At 45.4% G+C, this 16,498-nt stretch overlaps 2 protein-coding genes across 2 annotated transcripts in view; one reads left to right on the plus strand and one right to left on the minus strand.

Annotated features, from left to right (window-relative positions):
* Positions 1-2,610: 2,610 nt before the first annotated feature.
* Positions 2,611-5,655, plus strand: LOC306917607 (NEDD8 ultimate buster 1-like; the record flags this gene model as incomplete). The annotated part of the gene is made up of 3 exons (XM_079495905.1): positions 2,611-4,422; positions 5,093-5,315; positions 5,372-5,655. The coding sequence occupies 3 exons, from the start codon at positions 2,611-2,613 to the stop codon at positions 5,653-5,655; spliced, it is 2,319 nt and encodes a 772-aa protein (XP_079352031.1).
* Positions 5,656-9,287: 3,632 nt separating this feature from the next.
* Positions 9,288-16,498, minus strand: part of LOC306917679 (protein-tyrosine kinase 2-beta-like) — a gene marked incomplete at its 5' end in the record, with an annotated part of 28,322 nt that continues 21,111 nt past the window's right edge. The window contains 8 exons of the mRNA XM_079495974.1: positions 9,288-9,551; positions 11,847-11,927; positions 12,172-12,306; positions 13,259-13,305; positions 13,659-13,683; positions 13,798-13,836; positions 15,302-15,406; positions 16,218-16,322. Coding sequence (XP_079352100.1) covers positions 9,330-9,551; positions 11,847-11,927; positions 12,172-12,306; positions 13,259-13,305; positions 13,659-13,683; positions 13,798-13,836; positions 15,302-15,406; positions 16,218-16,322 — 759 coding nt within the window. The 3' untranslated portion in view covers positions 9,288-9,329. The remainder of the gene's footprint in view (positions 9,552-11,846; positions 11,928-12,171; positions 12,307-13,258; positions 13,306-13,658; positions 13,684-13,797; positions 13,837-15,301; positions 15,407-16,217; positions 16,323-16,498) is intronic.

Raw genomic sequence — 16,498 nt, forward strand, 5'->3', positions numbered from 1 at the left:
TAGTTGGAAGGACATCACACAGGAACTTAATGGCATCTCCACGTTCACAGTTCGGTGGGAACCCGACAAAACGTAGGTTCAATCTTCTCTCTCTATTTTCCAAGCTGTCGAGTTTCAACTGAAGGGCTTCTACTTCAGCCGCCGCAGCCCTGGGCATAGCGTGCATTTCGTCAACCGCTGTCTCCAAAGAATCAACGCGGCTCTCCACCTGTGTTATGCGGTTGGCGATGTCTGCTAGTTTGCTATCAGTAGCTCTTGTCGTCACTCCAATAGCCTCCAGCTTCTTGTCGTGGGCGTCTGACTTTGCCAGAATTAGTGCTGTAAGTTTAGCAAACTCCTTGCCCACTTCACCAGACACCGGCGTTGTATCTCTGCTGTAGTGGTCTTCTCTGGGCGGTGTAGGTGAAGGCGACCAGACCCACTCTGATTAGTAGCGTTAGCATTGGTGCTAGCCGGCAAACTCGCACCACCACGTGTGCCGGTGGAGCTTGTTTTAGACACTTTTGGAGAGGAGTTTATTTTATTTTTCGGCATCACTACTCCTTAATATTCACTTTCTGCCAAAAAGGTCTGCTCAGTTTAAGTTCTTTACTATAGAATTAAGCGGATAGTGATCTGGTGCAAGACGAGCTCCTTCTTACGCAGCCATCTTGTTCAGGTACATCACGTGACTCACATTCCCTACACTATTAAGAATCCCTACACTATTAAGCTCAGGCCAGATGCCAAATTGTTACATAAATTTAAGATAAGGGAAGGATCGAAGACCAATTGTTGCATATAAAATGCAGAAGGGACAATTAATGATTTACTAATGATAAAAAGGACTGTATAATACTGTATTACTGAGCTGCAACAGAGCTGAAACTATAAAACTGTAAAAATACTTTTCTAAAGTAATCAGAGTACAAATAAATACTCTGCACCACAAATCTAGGCAGAGAGCCTCTAACAATTGGCAAAAATGGTTATTAAACCATTTAGATGATAAAATTAAGAATTAGCTTTAACAGGAATACTTTTAAGAGAAAGATCAATATCCAAATGTTACCTTAAGCAGGAAATACTCTTTTAGAAAAATACCTTTAAATACCCAATAGGAAAAATGAGTCCACCAGAAAGAATGATTGTCCAGTCAGAGCATATGGTTTTGTCGATTCATTTTCAGTTCGGAGAGAGCACAGAACAGATCCCACATACAGCCAAATTACAAAATGTCTCTCCCCCGTGCCACAAAATGGACACGGTATATATGTCATTTTAATCAAGATTTGAGAAGGCACAGAGAGCAACGTGTCAAATAACCAAAGGATGATTCACTGTCACTTCCTATCTAAACCAGGAAGCATAATGTATGGGATATGTAGTTAATCATGTAAATGTAGTTCATAATTCAAGTTAATGCCAAACCAGCTAACGTAACTAGGAGACAACTTGTCTGCTCTGGCAAAGCACCAAGGCCGAATAACAGGGTGTTTTCCACAGAAAGGCAGACACTCTGGAAACAACAATTCTTTATCTTACTCGCTGACTGGGGGAGAGTGAGATGTAATACTATCTGTTTTACTGGGGCAGAAATGAGATGTAACTTAGTGGGATACAGGGCATGAAAAATACATGGTCATTGGGAACATGTAAACTTCCATCCACAAAATAACAGATCTACAATAATCCAAAATTATCCATCAGCCATTCCCTATTCCCTGGCCACACCAAGACGAGTCCCCATCCGTTTACTAGGCAAAGTAAAAGAGGAGCTAAAAAAAATGGACATCGGAGTCATATCCAGAGTGGAAGAGCCAACTGACTGGTGTTCGGGCATGGTTCCAGTGACGACAAAGAACGGCTCAGTACGCATCTGTGTTGACCTCACGAAGTGGTTTGCAGAGACTCGGATGCTTGAATTGAATCTTCATCTTCAATCTTGGTTCGACAATATTGAGAACAAGTCTGACGTCCACCCCCGTCTTGTGCTGCGCCTGTCAAGAGGGTGATGGTCTTGCCAGTGAGTGCCATAGACTGAAGTTCAGCCAAGAGAATGTCCAAGCAAAGATCCAAGACAAGGAAGGCATTCCCCCTTGACCAGCAGAGACTGATCTTTGCTGGCAAAGCAACTGCTAAGTCCTAAGATGTCATCAATATGATGTCATAGTCTGGCCCATGGATTCCATATTTGGGCATGGGTAACATGGCCACGAAAGGGATACATAAGGGATCAAACAGGTCCAAATCTCTGTTGTTTGGCAACCGTTGTGTGTGTTATACAGTGTCATGATGACACATGTAATTACTCTTCTTAAGTAGCAGTAGCGACTAACAGTAGCAATGTCAGATAAACAACCCAGAGATTAGTAACAGCAAACAGTATTCGAACAGCCTGCAGTGACATCCTATATGACAATTTGTTATGCTGCTACCTTGAAGACAACGGCTATTCGATATTCAAGAATTCAAACCGTATCCGTCCGTCGCAATAGTGTGTCACCTCGAACAAAGACGACATCTATTCAAGATAATTAAATAAATAAAAATAACTATTTGTCCATCACACACGGTGGTAGAAAATTGTCTATCGTTTTGAAACGTATACAAAACACTCGGGCGGCGGCAATGGCGGATTTGAACCTCGAGGCGAAGCTGAGGACGCAGCTGAGAGAGGAGAAGGTCCAGCTGTGGAGCTCTCCTTTCACCCAAGAGGACACCCAGCAGCCTGGACTCCAGCACATGCAGGAGCTGGCGGAGCGCTATGCGTCCCTGCTGTCTGTGGACGCGCTGGAGGCCGGACACGCTCTGGAGAGCATCAGAGCGCAGGCGGTGCAGAGAGGGAGAGGAAACCAGACGTACAAAGAGACCAGCGTCGCCACGCTGGAACTGCTGATTCCCAAAGAGTTCAGGAAGGAAGGGAAAAAGAAACATTACCTGGAGACCAAGCTGAACGTCTGGGCGCAGGACGTCATGGACAAGATTGCGGAGGAGTACGGCATGAAGGACCTCAGGTTGATTCTGAACGGGAAGACGCTGTCGGCGGACCTGCCTCTGGATTTACAGAAGGTAGGGAACAACAGTAAGATTATGGTGCTCAAGGTGAGCGAGGACGACAGGAAACAGCAGGTCTCGGACGAGGAGACGAAGAAGAAACAGAAACATGACCTCGAGAGAACGAGCAAAGGGTTCCAGCTCCTGTCGGAGCTTCCCGACGATCCGCACCGCATGCCGTTCGTGGAGCTTGCCGACCAGAGGGGAAACCCTCTGAAGATCCCTCACGACGAACAGAAGGCACTGATCCTGGCCCTCGGTCTTCACGAGAAGGGTCGCACTCTGATGAAGACGAGGAAGTTCGACGACGCTCTTTGCCACCTGCTTCACGCCGACGAGCAGTTTAGCCAGTGTGGCTCGGCCCTGTTGAACCAAGTGGACAACTATGCGGTGCTGCAGTTGGACATTGTCTGGTGCTACCGCGCTCTGGAGGCGTGGTCCTGTCTGGAGGACGGCAAGAGGCGCCTGGAGAAGGCAGAGACTTGTTTCACGCGGTGTTACGGGAAACAGCAGGACCGGCTGTTGTCGATCAAGGGGAGCAAAGAGAAAGAGGAGGTGCTGTTCCTACGACTGTACCTCCTCCAGAGTCTGCTGTCGTACATCGAGGGGAACGACGCGCTCGCCAGACGGAAGCTAGAGCAGGTGGAGTCGTCGTACAGCCGTCTCACCGTGGACGACGAGAAGATGAACCAGCTGATGATCATGGGTTTCAGCGAGAGAGAGAGCAGGCTTGCCCTTAGAGCCTGTCAGGGAGACACGGACCAGGCCGTCGTGCTGATTACGACCAGGAGACAGGAGAATCAGGAGAAGAGGGACAAAGAGAGAGAGCGGGACAGAGCCATAGAGGAAGGGATAGCAAATCTGAGAGCAATGGGTTTCTCCAGGAGAGACGCATCAAGGGCTCTTCACGAGACAAACGGAGAGGTAAATACCGCATACAATATCCTCTTCGACTCTTCTGCTCCGACCAGGCAGCGGATGAGTCGACCAGGAGGAGAGCCACAGCCTGCCACTGGCACCGAGGAGAAGCTGGAAGTGTTGTCACATTTGGGTTTTCAGCGGGCGGGCTGTGAGGCGGCGCTGAAATACGCCGAGGGTAACCAGCGGTCAGCGGCGATGCTGTTGCTGTCGGCTCTGAGGATAACAAATGGAGACTTCCAGGCCGCGACTCAGCTGTTGGAAGAGCACGAGGGCCATCTGCCCGAGTCTCCGGACTCCGAGGCCACCGACTCGCCGTCGCTGACCGAGGACGACGCATTCGAGATGGTTACCGAGGCCATGGACGCCATTCCTCGCCACGAGGAGGAATATCTGGACGTCAGCTTAGAGGAGGAGAAAGAACTCATCAACACCATCAACACATACCTGAACACTAAGTGCAATAAGGTTTGATACAATACGGCCCTGTGCTTTGCACCAGGCCAAAGGCCAGGGTAACGCCTCCAGAATTGGTCGGCCAGGACCTGTCAACTAAGTAGGCCTAGGGTTTAAGTGTTTAAACGTTTTCTTTTTTCCCCCCCTTCTCTTTTTTCTGTCTTAATTTGTCTACATCAGTGGAGTTACAGACCTGTAAGGGTATATTTGGAACCCCCTCAAGGGACCCTGGGAGTCCCTGGACCCCACTTTGAGGACGACTGGTTTACAGGACTTGCAAATATTTAACATGACATGACTAAAATTACTCGAGATGTTATGGATGTTATGGCCTGACTGAAATGGCCTGTCAAGACACTCACTCGCCGCAAGACCATCACGCTAGAAGTTGAGCCAAGGGAATGTCAAAGCAAAGATCCAAGACAAGGAATTCAGGCATTCCCCCTGACCAGCCGTAACTGTGATGTCACCGGCTGCCAACATAAAAGAAAGTTTGATCTTTTCTCACCTCTTGTGAACGCTGTTTGACTTAATTTAAGAGAAACCAGAGATAATACGATAGACAGATACTGATAGTTCATCTGTGGGATATCTTACAGCTGTATACAGTAACATCTCGGATTGTGCAAACATGCAGATTTTTGTGAAGGCCCTTGTGAAGACCCTTGTGATTTTTATGAAGACCATCACCCTGGAGGTCGAACCATGTGATAACATTGAGAATGTTAAGGCCAAGATCCAGAACAAGGAAGGCATCCCGGCATCCGAGCAAAGGCTCATCTTTGCTGGCAAGGACCTGGAAGACGGTCGCACCCTTTCTGACTACAACATCCAGAAGGAATCCACACTTCACCTCGTGCTACGTCTGAGGGGAGGGATGCAGATCTTTGTCAAAACCCTCACTGGTACCTTGGAGGTTGAACCAAGTGATAACATTGAGAACGTCAAGGCCAAAATCCAGGACAAGGATTTGACCAGCAAAGGCTGATCTTTGCTGGCAAGCAACTGGAAGATGGCCGCACTCTGTCTGACTACAACATCCAGAAGGAATCCACACTTCACCTCGTGCTACGTCTGAGGGGAGGGATGCAGATCTTCGTCAAGACCCTTACTGGCAAGACTATCACCTTGGAGGTTGAACCAAGTGATAACATTGCAAACGTCAAGGCGAAGATCCAGGACAAGGAAGGCATTCCCCCTGACCAGCAGAGACTGCTCTTTGCTGGCAAGCAACTGGAAGATTGACGCCTTTTTACATCAATACACTGAATATAAATGACATCCTAAAAACAATAGTAGTAGTACTAGTAAATTATCATTAGCACAGGGTTCATATACGCAAGTATGGAAACGTATGGAATTTCATGTCCTACTTTTCCAGGTCTGGAAAAGTATGGAAAAATGTCAAATAATGTATGGAAAAAGAATATGTTTCCAGACTATTACTGCTATTCTGTTTTCCATGGCAGGGGACTCCACCCCTAACCTGACTTCGCCAGATGGGGCAGCAGAGAGTACACTGGGTTCTCTGCTGCCCCATCTGGTGGAGTCAGGTTACTCCGCCCCTGCCTGGTCAGTGATTCCAGCTTGTGCTTGTCGCCTTGAGGCCTATTCATACTCCAGTTTTAAGTGATAAGGTGACCACCGAAACGGTGGTTAGTAAAAAAAAAAAATCACACCCGTGTGAACTGAGTGGTGCAGTGACGTCACACACTAACCATAGCAACCATGCTCACCCCTACGTGGCCCCACGTACAGGTACACAGGTACATACATACAAAGCTGGTTATTGGAGTGGTTTGCACCACTCAAAAAATGGAGATGTGAGTGGTGAGTCGCTCACCACCGCAGCGTGACGTAGTTTCCGGTTGTCACCTTATCACCTAATACTCGTGTATGAATGGGCCTTTTTAGGTGACTGGGGGTGTCCTCCCATTCAGGACACCCCCAATGGGTCACCTGATGGGACGAGTCTCCCCCGACCTACCCTGGAGGTATTGGGAGTATAGGGCAGAGCTGCCCTGGGAGTACGGACACCCCAGGCAACCTAAGGCTATAGCACAAACCGGAATCACCACCGACCGGGCTATGGGGACATATGGGGCCTCCCCTCGCGTCCCCTGCCCGGGGAAGAGTGCCATATCTGGCGGCCAGGGGGACGAGCCCTGGAAGTCCCTCTGACACTGAACCGTCCACTTTTCATCTCTCTGACACCTCCGTTTTTCGGCCGCAGCTTGCCCGGGGAGCGACCCACCCACAGGCCCGAAATTATTAGTATGGGAAAAAGAAAGAAATTCCAAATGTGTAGGAGCCCTGTTAGCAGTAGCAGCATTAGTAATTAAGGACCACAAAAAAACTAAAGCAGGGCTATTGTTGATACGTGTCAGCCTAAAAACAATAAAATAAAATAAAATAAACAATACAAAATCAATGGTCCATCTCCTCTCCTCTTGCTGTGACCTTGCTGTGGTGGAGAGGATTCAGTGTTCCTGGGTCCTGTGCCGGCGGGGGTTCAAACTCTTGACACGTTCAACCGTACCGGTTTGTTCCCAGTGAGGGTCCAGACAAACAACAGCAGAGTCGCTCTTCTTGTGGAATTAGTGAGGTGTTTCACTGTGGAAAATCATTGTCTTATTAACATGTGCGTTACTGTAATGCACACATTATCCAAACATTATCTAAACATATTTAGATACGGGTTTATCTAAGTATAGGTTTTATCTACATATAGATAGAATATCTGAATATAGAGAAAACCACAACTCCTAAATATAGATAAAACATTTTCTAAATCCATATTTTGGAGTACGCTCACGTCATCAAAAGTACTCCGATCTCCATTTTTTGATAAAGACAAAAAGTGCCCCGGTCGGGCTTGGCTTTTGGGAACCAAGGGTGTGGCTGTGATACTGGACGAGTACAGCTTGGTATGGACGACTCGGTTAAACAAATACAAACAGGCGAATGAGAAAACAAAGTTGTATTAAACAAGAAGAGAGCAGGAGCATATTATGGAAGATGAAAGTTTGCATTTGTTATTAGTGGAGTACATCATGTCATGTCGTGATGTGAGATTTGAAAACAAAAAGGAAAAACAAAAAAAACAATTACAGTATGATATTTTTCTGAATGTGTGTGATGAGGATTTGGTCTAGCTACGATGTCGCAGTCTTGCAGACAATATGAATAGAAAACTGATGATGTATGTATGCTGTGGTTTGTTCATGACACAGGAAGTAGGAAGTAGATTATGGAAGAAGTTTCAGAGAACCTGCGAAACAAACAAACCCTGCCTCTATCTCTTTCCGGTAAATACAATAGACATACGCAACCAAGTGCACCTATGAAACCAACTGATAATATGGTCCTGCAGGCATAATAATATGCATGCTAACCACCGTCGACCACCAAGAGCACAGTTCTATTTTGGACCGTCGACACTCGCACAGACCATGAGAGAGAACGAGAAAAGAGAGAATGGTCTTAATTGTCATGAAAAAAAAGGTTTGTAAGGTTTTCATTGCACGCTGCACATCTCAACCCTGCTTTCCATCCTGTTTGTAAGGTCCCCTGCCACCACGAAACCTTACAGTGGCTGAAGACAAAGGGCTCCATTTTCGTCACCGCTAAACCCCTTATCCCTAAACTTCTATTTTGAAAAACATTTTTGAATAGTTCAACTAGCCAATCTACATTGACACGTTGTGAGCTTGTAGACTGGCCATTGTAACTATTAAAAAAGGCAAAGAAGTTTAGGGATACGGGGTTTAGCGGTGACGAAAATGGAGCTCTAAAGATCCTTTAGGTCCAGCTGTCATTTTGTAGTCATTTAAAGACTGACGGCACTCTTAACTATTTAATTCAAGCCTATATTTATCTGACTGGAGACCTACAGGGCTCCATACTTGCTCCCCTACCTTTCCCCTCTACACCAAACCTCTTCACCAAAACATAACTGATCTACAAGCTCACAATGTGACATAATGCAACACGTTGTGAGCTTGTAGATCAGCAATTTTTGTGTGTGAAAGTTTGCCTATTTATGCCAAACGTTCACCTATCGTCACACTTGCCCAGAATAGGCATGTATGCTTGGGTTCATGTGGTTAACCCATTTTGGGCGGGAACCCCTTTTGGTGTTAGCATTATGTTATGCTTTAACTATTCAAAAATAGCAGATCTACAAGCTCATAGCGCGCCACCGAGTGGCGCGCTATGAGCTTGTAGGTCTGCTATTTTTGAAAAATCGAAGAACCACTGACATAGAAACATAGCTTTTTCAGAAAACTGTCAGGATGTAGAAGACATTTTTAGAATCTGATCTCAGGTCAAAATGGGTTTTAAAACAGAATAATGCTGCGGTGTTGTCGCCAACGAGCACACGGGGGGAAAATGAAGGGAACACACTTTAATAGCAACACGCAGTCACAGGCAATGAAATGACTTTCAGAGCGTCTATTTGTGCTTACTGTGGGTTAGTCCGGCACAAGTGTGTTTTTCACGAGCGCACCCATGACCACACACACATCATGTCCACAAAGGCAACAAAAAAAATCACACCTGTGTGAACTGAGTGGTGCAATCCCCCCCCCCCCCCCCCCCCTCTCTCTGTCTCTCATTAGCAGGCAACAGTGCAGCACTATCTCTCTCTCTCTCTGTTTCTGGCACAACAGCGCCACTGTTGCCCCTACTGGTACTCATAGTCACACACATAGTCACATAGTCACATAGGGTTAACACGGACATTGCTGTTCCTTGGAGTGGTTGCACCACTCAAAAAAAAAAGTCCAGACCATATTCACACAGCAGCCGTGTTGAAACCTCAACGAGTTCGTGTCCTCTCCCCCCCCCCGAGTATGACGTAACACCCGGGGGCAAAATGGCCACTACCGTGTGAGCAGCAGGGTCATTAGTACCGGTCATTCCCCCGGCTTACTGGGCTTGGCCAGGTTGGCCCTGACGCGCGCTTGGTCCACGGAATCCAGGAGGTTCTTGGAGTCCAGGGCGAGGCTGTGGGCGGCCGCCAGCATCTGCCTTTGGCACTCGTCCCTCAGGGAGGTCACAGAGTTCTGCTGGGCCAGTCGCATCTTGCTGATCAGCTCCGACAGGTCCTTGTTCAGCAGCCGCTGAGTTCCCTCGATCTAGAGAGAGAGAGAGAGAGAGAGAGAGAGAGAGAGAGAACAGGGAAGCATTACTGATTGGCTTCTTTCCTCTGGGTTTGTTTTTGCTAAGATGGAATGTGTTTTGAGGAGACCCTGGGTGGGTGGGTGGACACGGCAGGTTGGTTAGACAGGTACTGTACACTACTGGTTCAACTACGACTACTGTTTTATATGTGCTGGTTTGCTACATTTGGTTTCTATTCATTATTATTTATAACATTTTCAAAAAACATTCCCAGGGCGCCTGCTGGCCTAGTGGTCTAGGCGCATCATGCCACATATAGGCTTTGGCCTGACAGCGTTGCGTGTTCGAGTCCCGTTCATGACAACCTTTGCTGCATTTCTCTCCCCTTCTCTCTCTCTCCCTCTTTCCTGTCAATCTTCACTTGAAACTTTCAATAAAGGCAGAAAAGCAACAAAAAAAAGAAATCTAAAAAAAAAAGGAAAAGAACATTCCCAAAAATGAAAAACCTTTTCAGTAAAATGTCATGAAGAAATGAAAGAAAAATGTAAAAAATTCCATAAATTAGAACAAATATTTAAGAAGTAGTGAAAATAGCCGAATTACAAGCTCACAACGCAGCGCGACGCGTTGTGAGCTTACATATCTGCTATTTTCACTGGTTTCGGGTCCCGGGGAGACATCAAATTTCTCTTTTGGGTCACTCACGGACTAAAACGTTTGGGAACCGCTGCTGCACACTACTGTATATGAAGCAAGATGCTGGAGAAAAACAGAAAACAACGTATTGTCCCCCTTTTTGTAATGCCCATCCACCCCCAGATCTTTTAAGGTCCCCCTTTTGACCAACACAAGAGAGCTTCTGAGCCTAATTCACCACAGTGTCCTCTGGTGTAAAGCAGTGTTGTTTTTGGCAGCAAATTTCAATTTTAGTTTAGTCATTAGGCCTGACCTCAGAATAAAAAAAATAAATCTGAAATAGTTTTCTGAAATAAATATTTTCACGATTTTTCAAAAATAGCAGACCTACAAGCTCGTAGAGCGCCACTCGGTGGCGCGCTATGAGCTTGTAGATCTGCTATTTTTCAATAGCTAAATTATAACAATGTTTAAAACACCAAAAGGGGTTCCCGCCCAAAATGGGTTAAACCTCATTTATTTTTGTCATATTTTAGTCACCTGGAATGTCTAGTCTAGTTTTAGTCGACTAAATACCATACGAGTTTAGTCGACTAAATCTGCAGTTGATTTAGTCGACTAAAATGTATTTTGGCGGGCCTTGATGCCGTCGTAATGGCTGATTTTACACTTGAAACACTGAAAATAGCCGATCTGCAACCTCACGTTGAAGCTCGCTGTGAGCTTGTAGATTGGCTATTTTCAGCATGCAACCAAGTGTAAAAATGACTTGTAATGGATCCCTTCCTAACATTTTAGTCTAGTTTTTATTTGTTGACGAAATTGTCGATATATTTAGTCCTAGCTTTAGTCATCATAGCTTAGTTTCCACCAGTGAAAAAAGGTAGTCGACGAACATTTTTCCTCATAGTTTTAGTCGTTGATGAAATCAACGCTGGTGTAAATAAAGTGCATCATCTTTTTCAAAATGTGAACACTATTTTCCTGCCTTTTATTGGATTTAATGAAGATGTAAAAAATCAATATTGACATCCCTGCTTTTTGAGGGTCAGTCCTGAAATCCCCCACATGTCCTCAATGGAGCCTATATCTATACCTATGATGAAACAGTATATATCATCATAGTAATCTCTTCTGCACAGATATATCAGTTGAACACATCACTGCTGCCAGCTGCTGCCAGCTAGCTCAGTGCCATGTCATTGTCAGAGACAGACGGGAAATGCGCTGAACCAGTTGTGGTTTATGGGCCCTTCCTACTGACCGTCACACAGTGGTGTAAAGAAACTAAGTGAATTTACCCATTTTAGGGCGGGAACCCCTTTTGGTGTTTTAAGCATAATTTTATAATTTAGCTATCGAAAAATAGCAGACCTACAAGCTCATAGCGCGGCACCGAGTGCCACGCTACGAGCTTGTAGGTCTGCTATTTTTGAAAAATCGTAAAAATGTGCTGCAAATCATTGAATGTATATTCTTTCAGAGCGAACATTTTCAACTCAAAACTTTGCTTCTGGGGGGGGGGGGGGGTCCCTGGAACAACATATTTTCAGATGGGGGTCGGCGGCCAAATACAGATAATTCTGGCGGTCCTTGGCATGAAAAAGGTTGAGCACAACCGACACGGAAACATGAGTTTTTCAAGGACAGAGTAGGAGGAGCATATACTGTACCTCTGTCTTGGCGGAGCTGTGCAGAGAGGGCAGGATCTCATCCACGCTTTCTATCAGACCACGAAGAGTCAAACCCACCTCCTGGTAGAGAGAGAGAGAGAGAGGGTGAGAGAGTGTGTGTGAGAGAGAGAGAGAGAGAGAGAGAGAGAGAGAGGGTGAGAGAGTGTGTGTGTGAGAGAGAGAGAGAGAGAGAGAGAGAGAGAGAGTGTGTGTGTGTGAGAGAGATGGTGTGTGTGAGAGAGAGAGAGAGACACACACACACACACACACACACATGCGCGCGCAGCTGCGCAAACGCACGCGCATACACAGAATATAGCCTTACTTTGACAGCTTGGGGGTACTGGGAGGCTGTGATGGTGTTGACCTGGTTCTTCAGATGGACCACGCCCCTGACCAACGCCATGACGCCGCCGTACACCAGGTCACCTGACCTGTCCAGCTCCGCCGTGGGCAGCGGCTGCAATGCAACAACACGCCACAGCTGCTTGTCAATCAGCCCAGCAACTCCTCCTCCTAACCCATTAACCCATTAACCCATTATGTTATGCTTTAGCTATTGAAAAATAGCAGATCTACAAGCTCATAGCTATTTTTTGAAAAATGTGGCGCAAATCTTTGAATATATATTCTTTCAGAGCGAACATTTTAAACTCAAATCTTTGCTGGAAGTGGAACAACATATTATTTTCAGATGGGGGTCGGCGGCTAGTTACATATCATTTTTGGGGTCCTTGACATGAAATAGTTTGAGAACCAGTGATATAGAAACATATGGTTTTTCAGAAAACTGTCATTAATTTAGAAGCCATTTTGGAGAATCCGGTCTCAGTCCTGAATGGGTTTAAGACCCGAGACCTATACGACCAGAGCTATATGTGTTGACCACCAGGAAGACCAGGAACTGAACCTCTTCCAGCTGTGTTATCCTAGGACCGGTTCTCAGGTCTGGTCCTGGTTTTCCAGATGTACTTACTGCATCACACTTGTGATGATGGGACCACATCGGCAGCGACGCCAAAACGACGTGTATGCCAGTGGTTCCCAAACTTTTTCATGTCAAGGACCCCCAAATTGACACGAATTAGCCCGCGGACCCCCATTTGAAAGGACAAACTGGACCCCCAGTTTGACATGCATTAGTCTACGGACCCCCCATTTAATGGCATTTCTATCTCTGGGACCCCGAATGAATATTGTAAAATCAATGTTAATTTAACTCTGAGAGTGTACAAATGGAACCAAATGCATTTGTACACTCTCAGAGTTACAGACCCATAAGGGTCCATTTCGTTCCAAACTATCATTTAGCTGGGGACCCCCTGGAACTCCCTCAAGGACCCCTGGGGGTCCCGGGACCACACTTTGGGAACCACTGGTGTATGCTGCAATGGAATGGGCAGGTGGTATACCTGTGGGACTGTGGGGGGCTTCGGGGGCTTCTCTGGAGGACCGTCACCTGAGACAGACAGACAGACAGACAGACAGACAGACAGACAGACAGACAGACAGACAGACAGACAGACAGACAGACAGACAGACAGACAGACAGACAGACAGACAGACAGACAGACAGACAGACAGACAGACAGACAGACAGACAGACAGACAGACAGACGGAGAGAGGAATTGGGAAAAGATAAAATGGTTGTGCCATCCAAAACAGACTATTTAATTCTCTTTTAGATTTTGTTTAATTACGTGTCTCATGTATCATACAATCCAGTATAGTATAGTATATATATATTATAATATATAAGTATAGGGAGCCTATACAGCATAGCTGTTTATGGACTCACTATATCTACTCACCATGTTCCTGTTTCTTTTCAGGGGGCTGCAGACAGAACCATACAAATACATTAAAAATGATAGAAAAATAGCCATGTTTAACATTGAATTTTACTTGTAACATCAACCACTAAGTCACATTATTATGCAGACGGCGTACCTTGATGATATCTGAATCCCCCTGTTGCATAATGGGATCCTGCAGAGAAGCACAATGTCAAAAGACAGGTTTAAAGAATGTGGTGTGATACGTTTAGTTCATTTAGTTTATATGTATTCATGACTCACGTTATACTTGGCATTACCACTGACCATTTTACATTTACAAAGAACACTGTAGTTAGATTCTCTAGGTCTAAGAAACCAATGAAGGATTCTATTCACATTTTCAACACACACAAAGTCTTGAAATAGCTTGAGATAGATAAACAAGGAATGATGACATGGTCATAATGTGTGAGGTGAAACGGTAAACCATACAGAGACACCTCCCCGACAATATCGCAGAGACAGTTCTTATGAGACGATTTAACCCATTTTGGGCGGGAACCCGTTTTGGTGTTTTAAGCATTATGCTATTGAAAAATAGCTCACTATGAACTTGTAGGTCTGCTATTTTTGAAAAATCATGAACGTTCACTAAAATCTTTGCTTCTGGGGCGGGGGGGGGGGGGGGGGGGGGGGGCCTGGAACAACATATTTTCAGATGGGGGTCGGCGGCCAAATACACATAATTCTGGGGGTCCTTGACATGAAATATTGAGCACCACTGATATAGAAACATAGGTATTTCAGAAAACTGTCAGGATTTAGAAGCCAAAATTCGACGTCAGGCCTAAATGGGTTAAGATGACCCCATGTTATTCTCCATACAGAAAAACTTCCATGAACCAGGGGATGAGCGGTCACTCGCTCAGGCAGGAGTCAGGACTTCGGCACTCTATAATAAATACTAATAGTATAATGCATTACAAACACATCATCAACCAGCACTGGACCTCTAAATCTGTATTATTTAGCCGAGCGCTTGTTGTGCCGCTTCAGCGCTGCCTGTCACGCTGCGGATTCATTTCACTGCGAGTCTCGACTCGAGTGTGTGCGCTGTGCACACGAGTTTGTAATTACTGGTAATGTTTTAACAATAAACGTATTAAGGCGGTCGGTCTATATATATTTATATCTACAGTATGTGTTAAATCTTATCTGGTTGTGTTTGTTGGATCTGAGCTGACCACCCAAGGTTCTCCGATAAAAGAGAGGTTTCTGCGATACCAAAATACTTTGAACTTATATCAGTTTATTCTCCATTAATCCATGAGCCATGGTTTATTTGTCAATTATGCATGGCTGGGTTGGAGTTATGGAGTAGACTCGGTGAGCTGCATGTGGCCTGAGTGAAGGCTGGAAACTGAGTGAGGGGCTGTGAAGTGAGTTGCTGCTTATATAGGGCACACCCGGACTGTGATTGGCTAATGAGTTAAGTGGTATCACCGCAAACACATACTGTGTCATTATGGGAAATGGAAATGTCCACCAGAGGCTGCCATTTGGACAGTATGGAGTCAGATAATTCACAACAGTATTGCCGAAGCTGTGAATAGAAAAGGAGTTGTATATTGATGCGGGCAGCGTATATGTGTTTCTAATTCTATGTGACTTCTCACCAGCTGTCTCTCTTCGTGTTCCAGCCATTCTTTGTCTCGCTGCATCTCGTGTCTCTGTCTCCGCAGGGTGTCCTCCACGCTCTCCCGCTCGCCCTCCTCTCTCCCCTGCACGACAGCACATAATAATAATAATAAAATGTCATTCTGATTGATTAAAGCTTTTCATCCAGTGGTCCGGGGACCACCAGTGGTCCTTGAAGGGATCCCAGGTGGTCCCCAGCTAAATGATGGAAAGTTGGCAACCAAATGGACCCTTCTAGATCTTTAACTCTTGAGAGTGTAAAATGAAACCAAATGGACCTCTTCAGAGATCAATTATTGTTAAACATCTGAATACTTAATCTACTACAAGTCTACACAATTAGAGAATGTAGAATAATTGTTATTTTGATCAACGTTTGCCTGTTTTATCTCTTAATGGTACCAACATCAATAGAGGCATGGAATTGGACAACATCTTATTCAACGACAACAAAATATTCTAAGACAAGTTTTGAGAGGCTAAAAGTCATCAAATGGTGGTCCGTGGCTCAAATGCTGAATAAATAATGGGCCTTGGTATGAAAAAGGTTGAAAAGCACTGGATTAAAATAATACATTAATAATCATTATTATTATTATCATCATAATGATATTTATTCTGTAGCACCTTTTAAAATGGTCACAACGTGTTTGCTTTGCATAAACAACGGATGGGGGGGGGGGATAAAATAGCAATAGAATAGTCAGGTACTATGCGTAATTGGGCGAAAATGGTAGAGCACCACTTACACAGAAACATAGGTTTTTCAGAAAACTGTCAGGATTTAGAAGACTATTTATTTTTAGAATTTAGAAGAAGATCTAAATGGGTTGCAAGTGAGAGCAGTAGAGAGAGTCCCCTCGTGAAGCTTGTGGAGGAACAGTGCTGTGTTACCCTGAGGCTCCGTCGATGTGGTGACAGAGGCAGGGACCTGCTGGTGGCATAGTTGGTGGCTGCGCTGGCCAGGGCAGGAGTACTGGAGCAGAGGGACCCAGGGAGCTATGCACATACACACACACACACACACACACACACACACACACACACACACACACACACACGCACACACACACACACACACACACACACACACACACACACACACACACACACACACACACACACACACGCACACGTGTAAAACAGTGAAACAAGCAAATACAAACACAGACAGG

This window comes from Electrona antarctica (genome assembly GCF_951216825.1).
Source record: "Electrona antarctica genome assembly, chromosome: 24".
Classification (NCBI taxonomy): domain Eukaryota; kingdom Metazoa; phylum Chordata; class Actinopteri; order Myctophiformes; family Myctophidae; genus Electrona; species Electrona antarctica.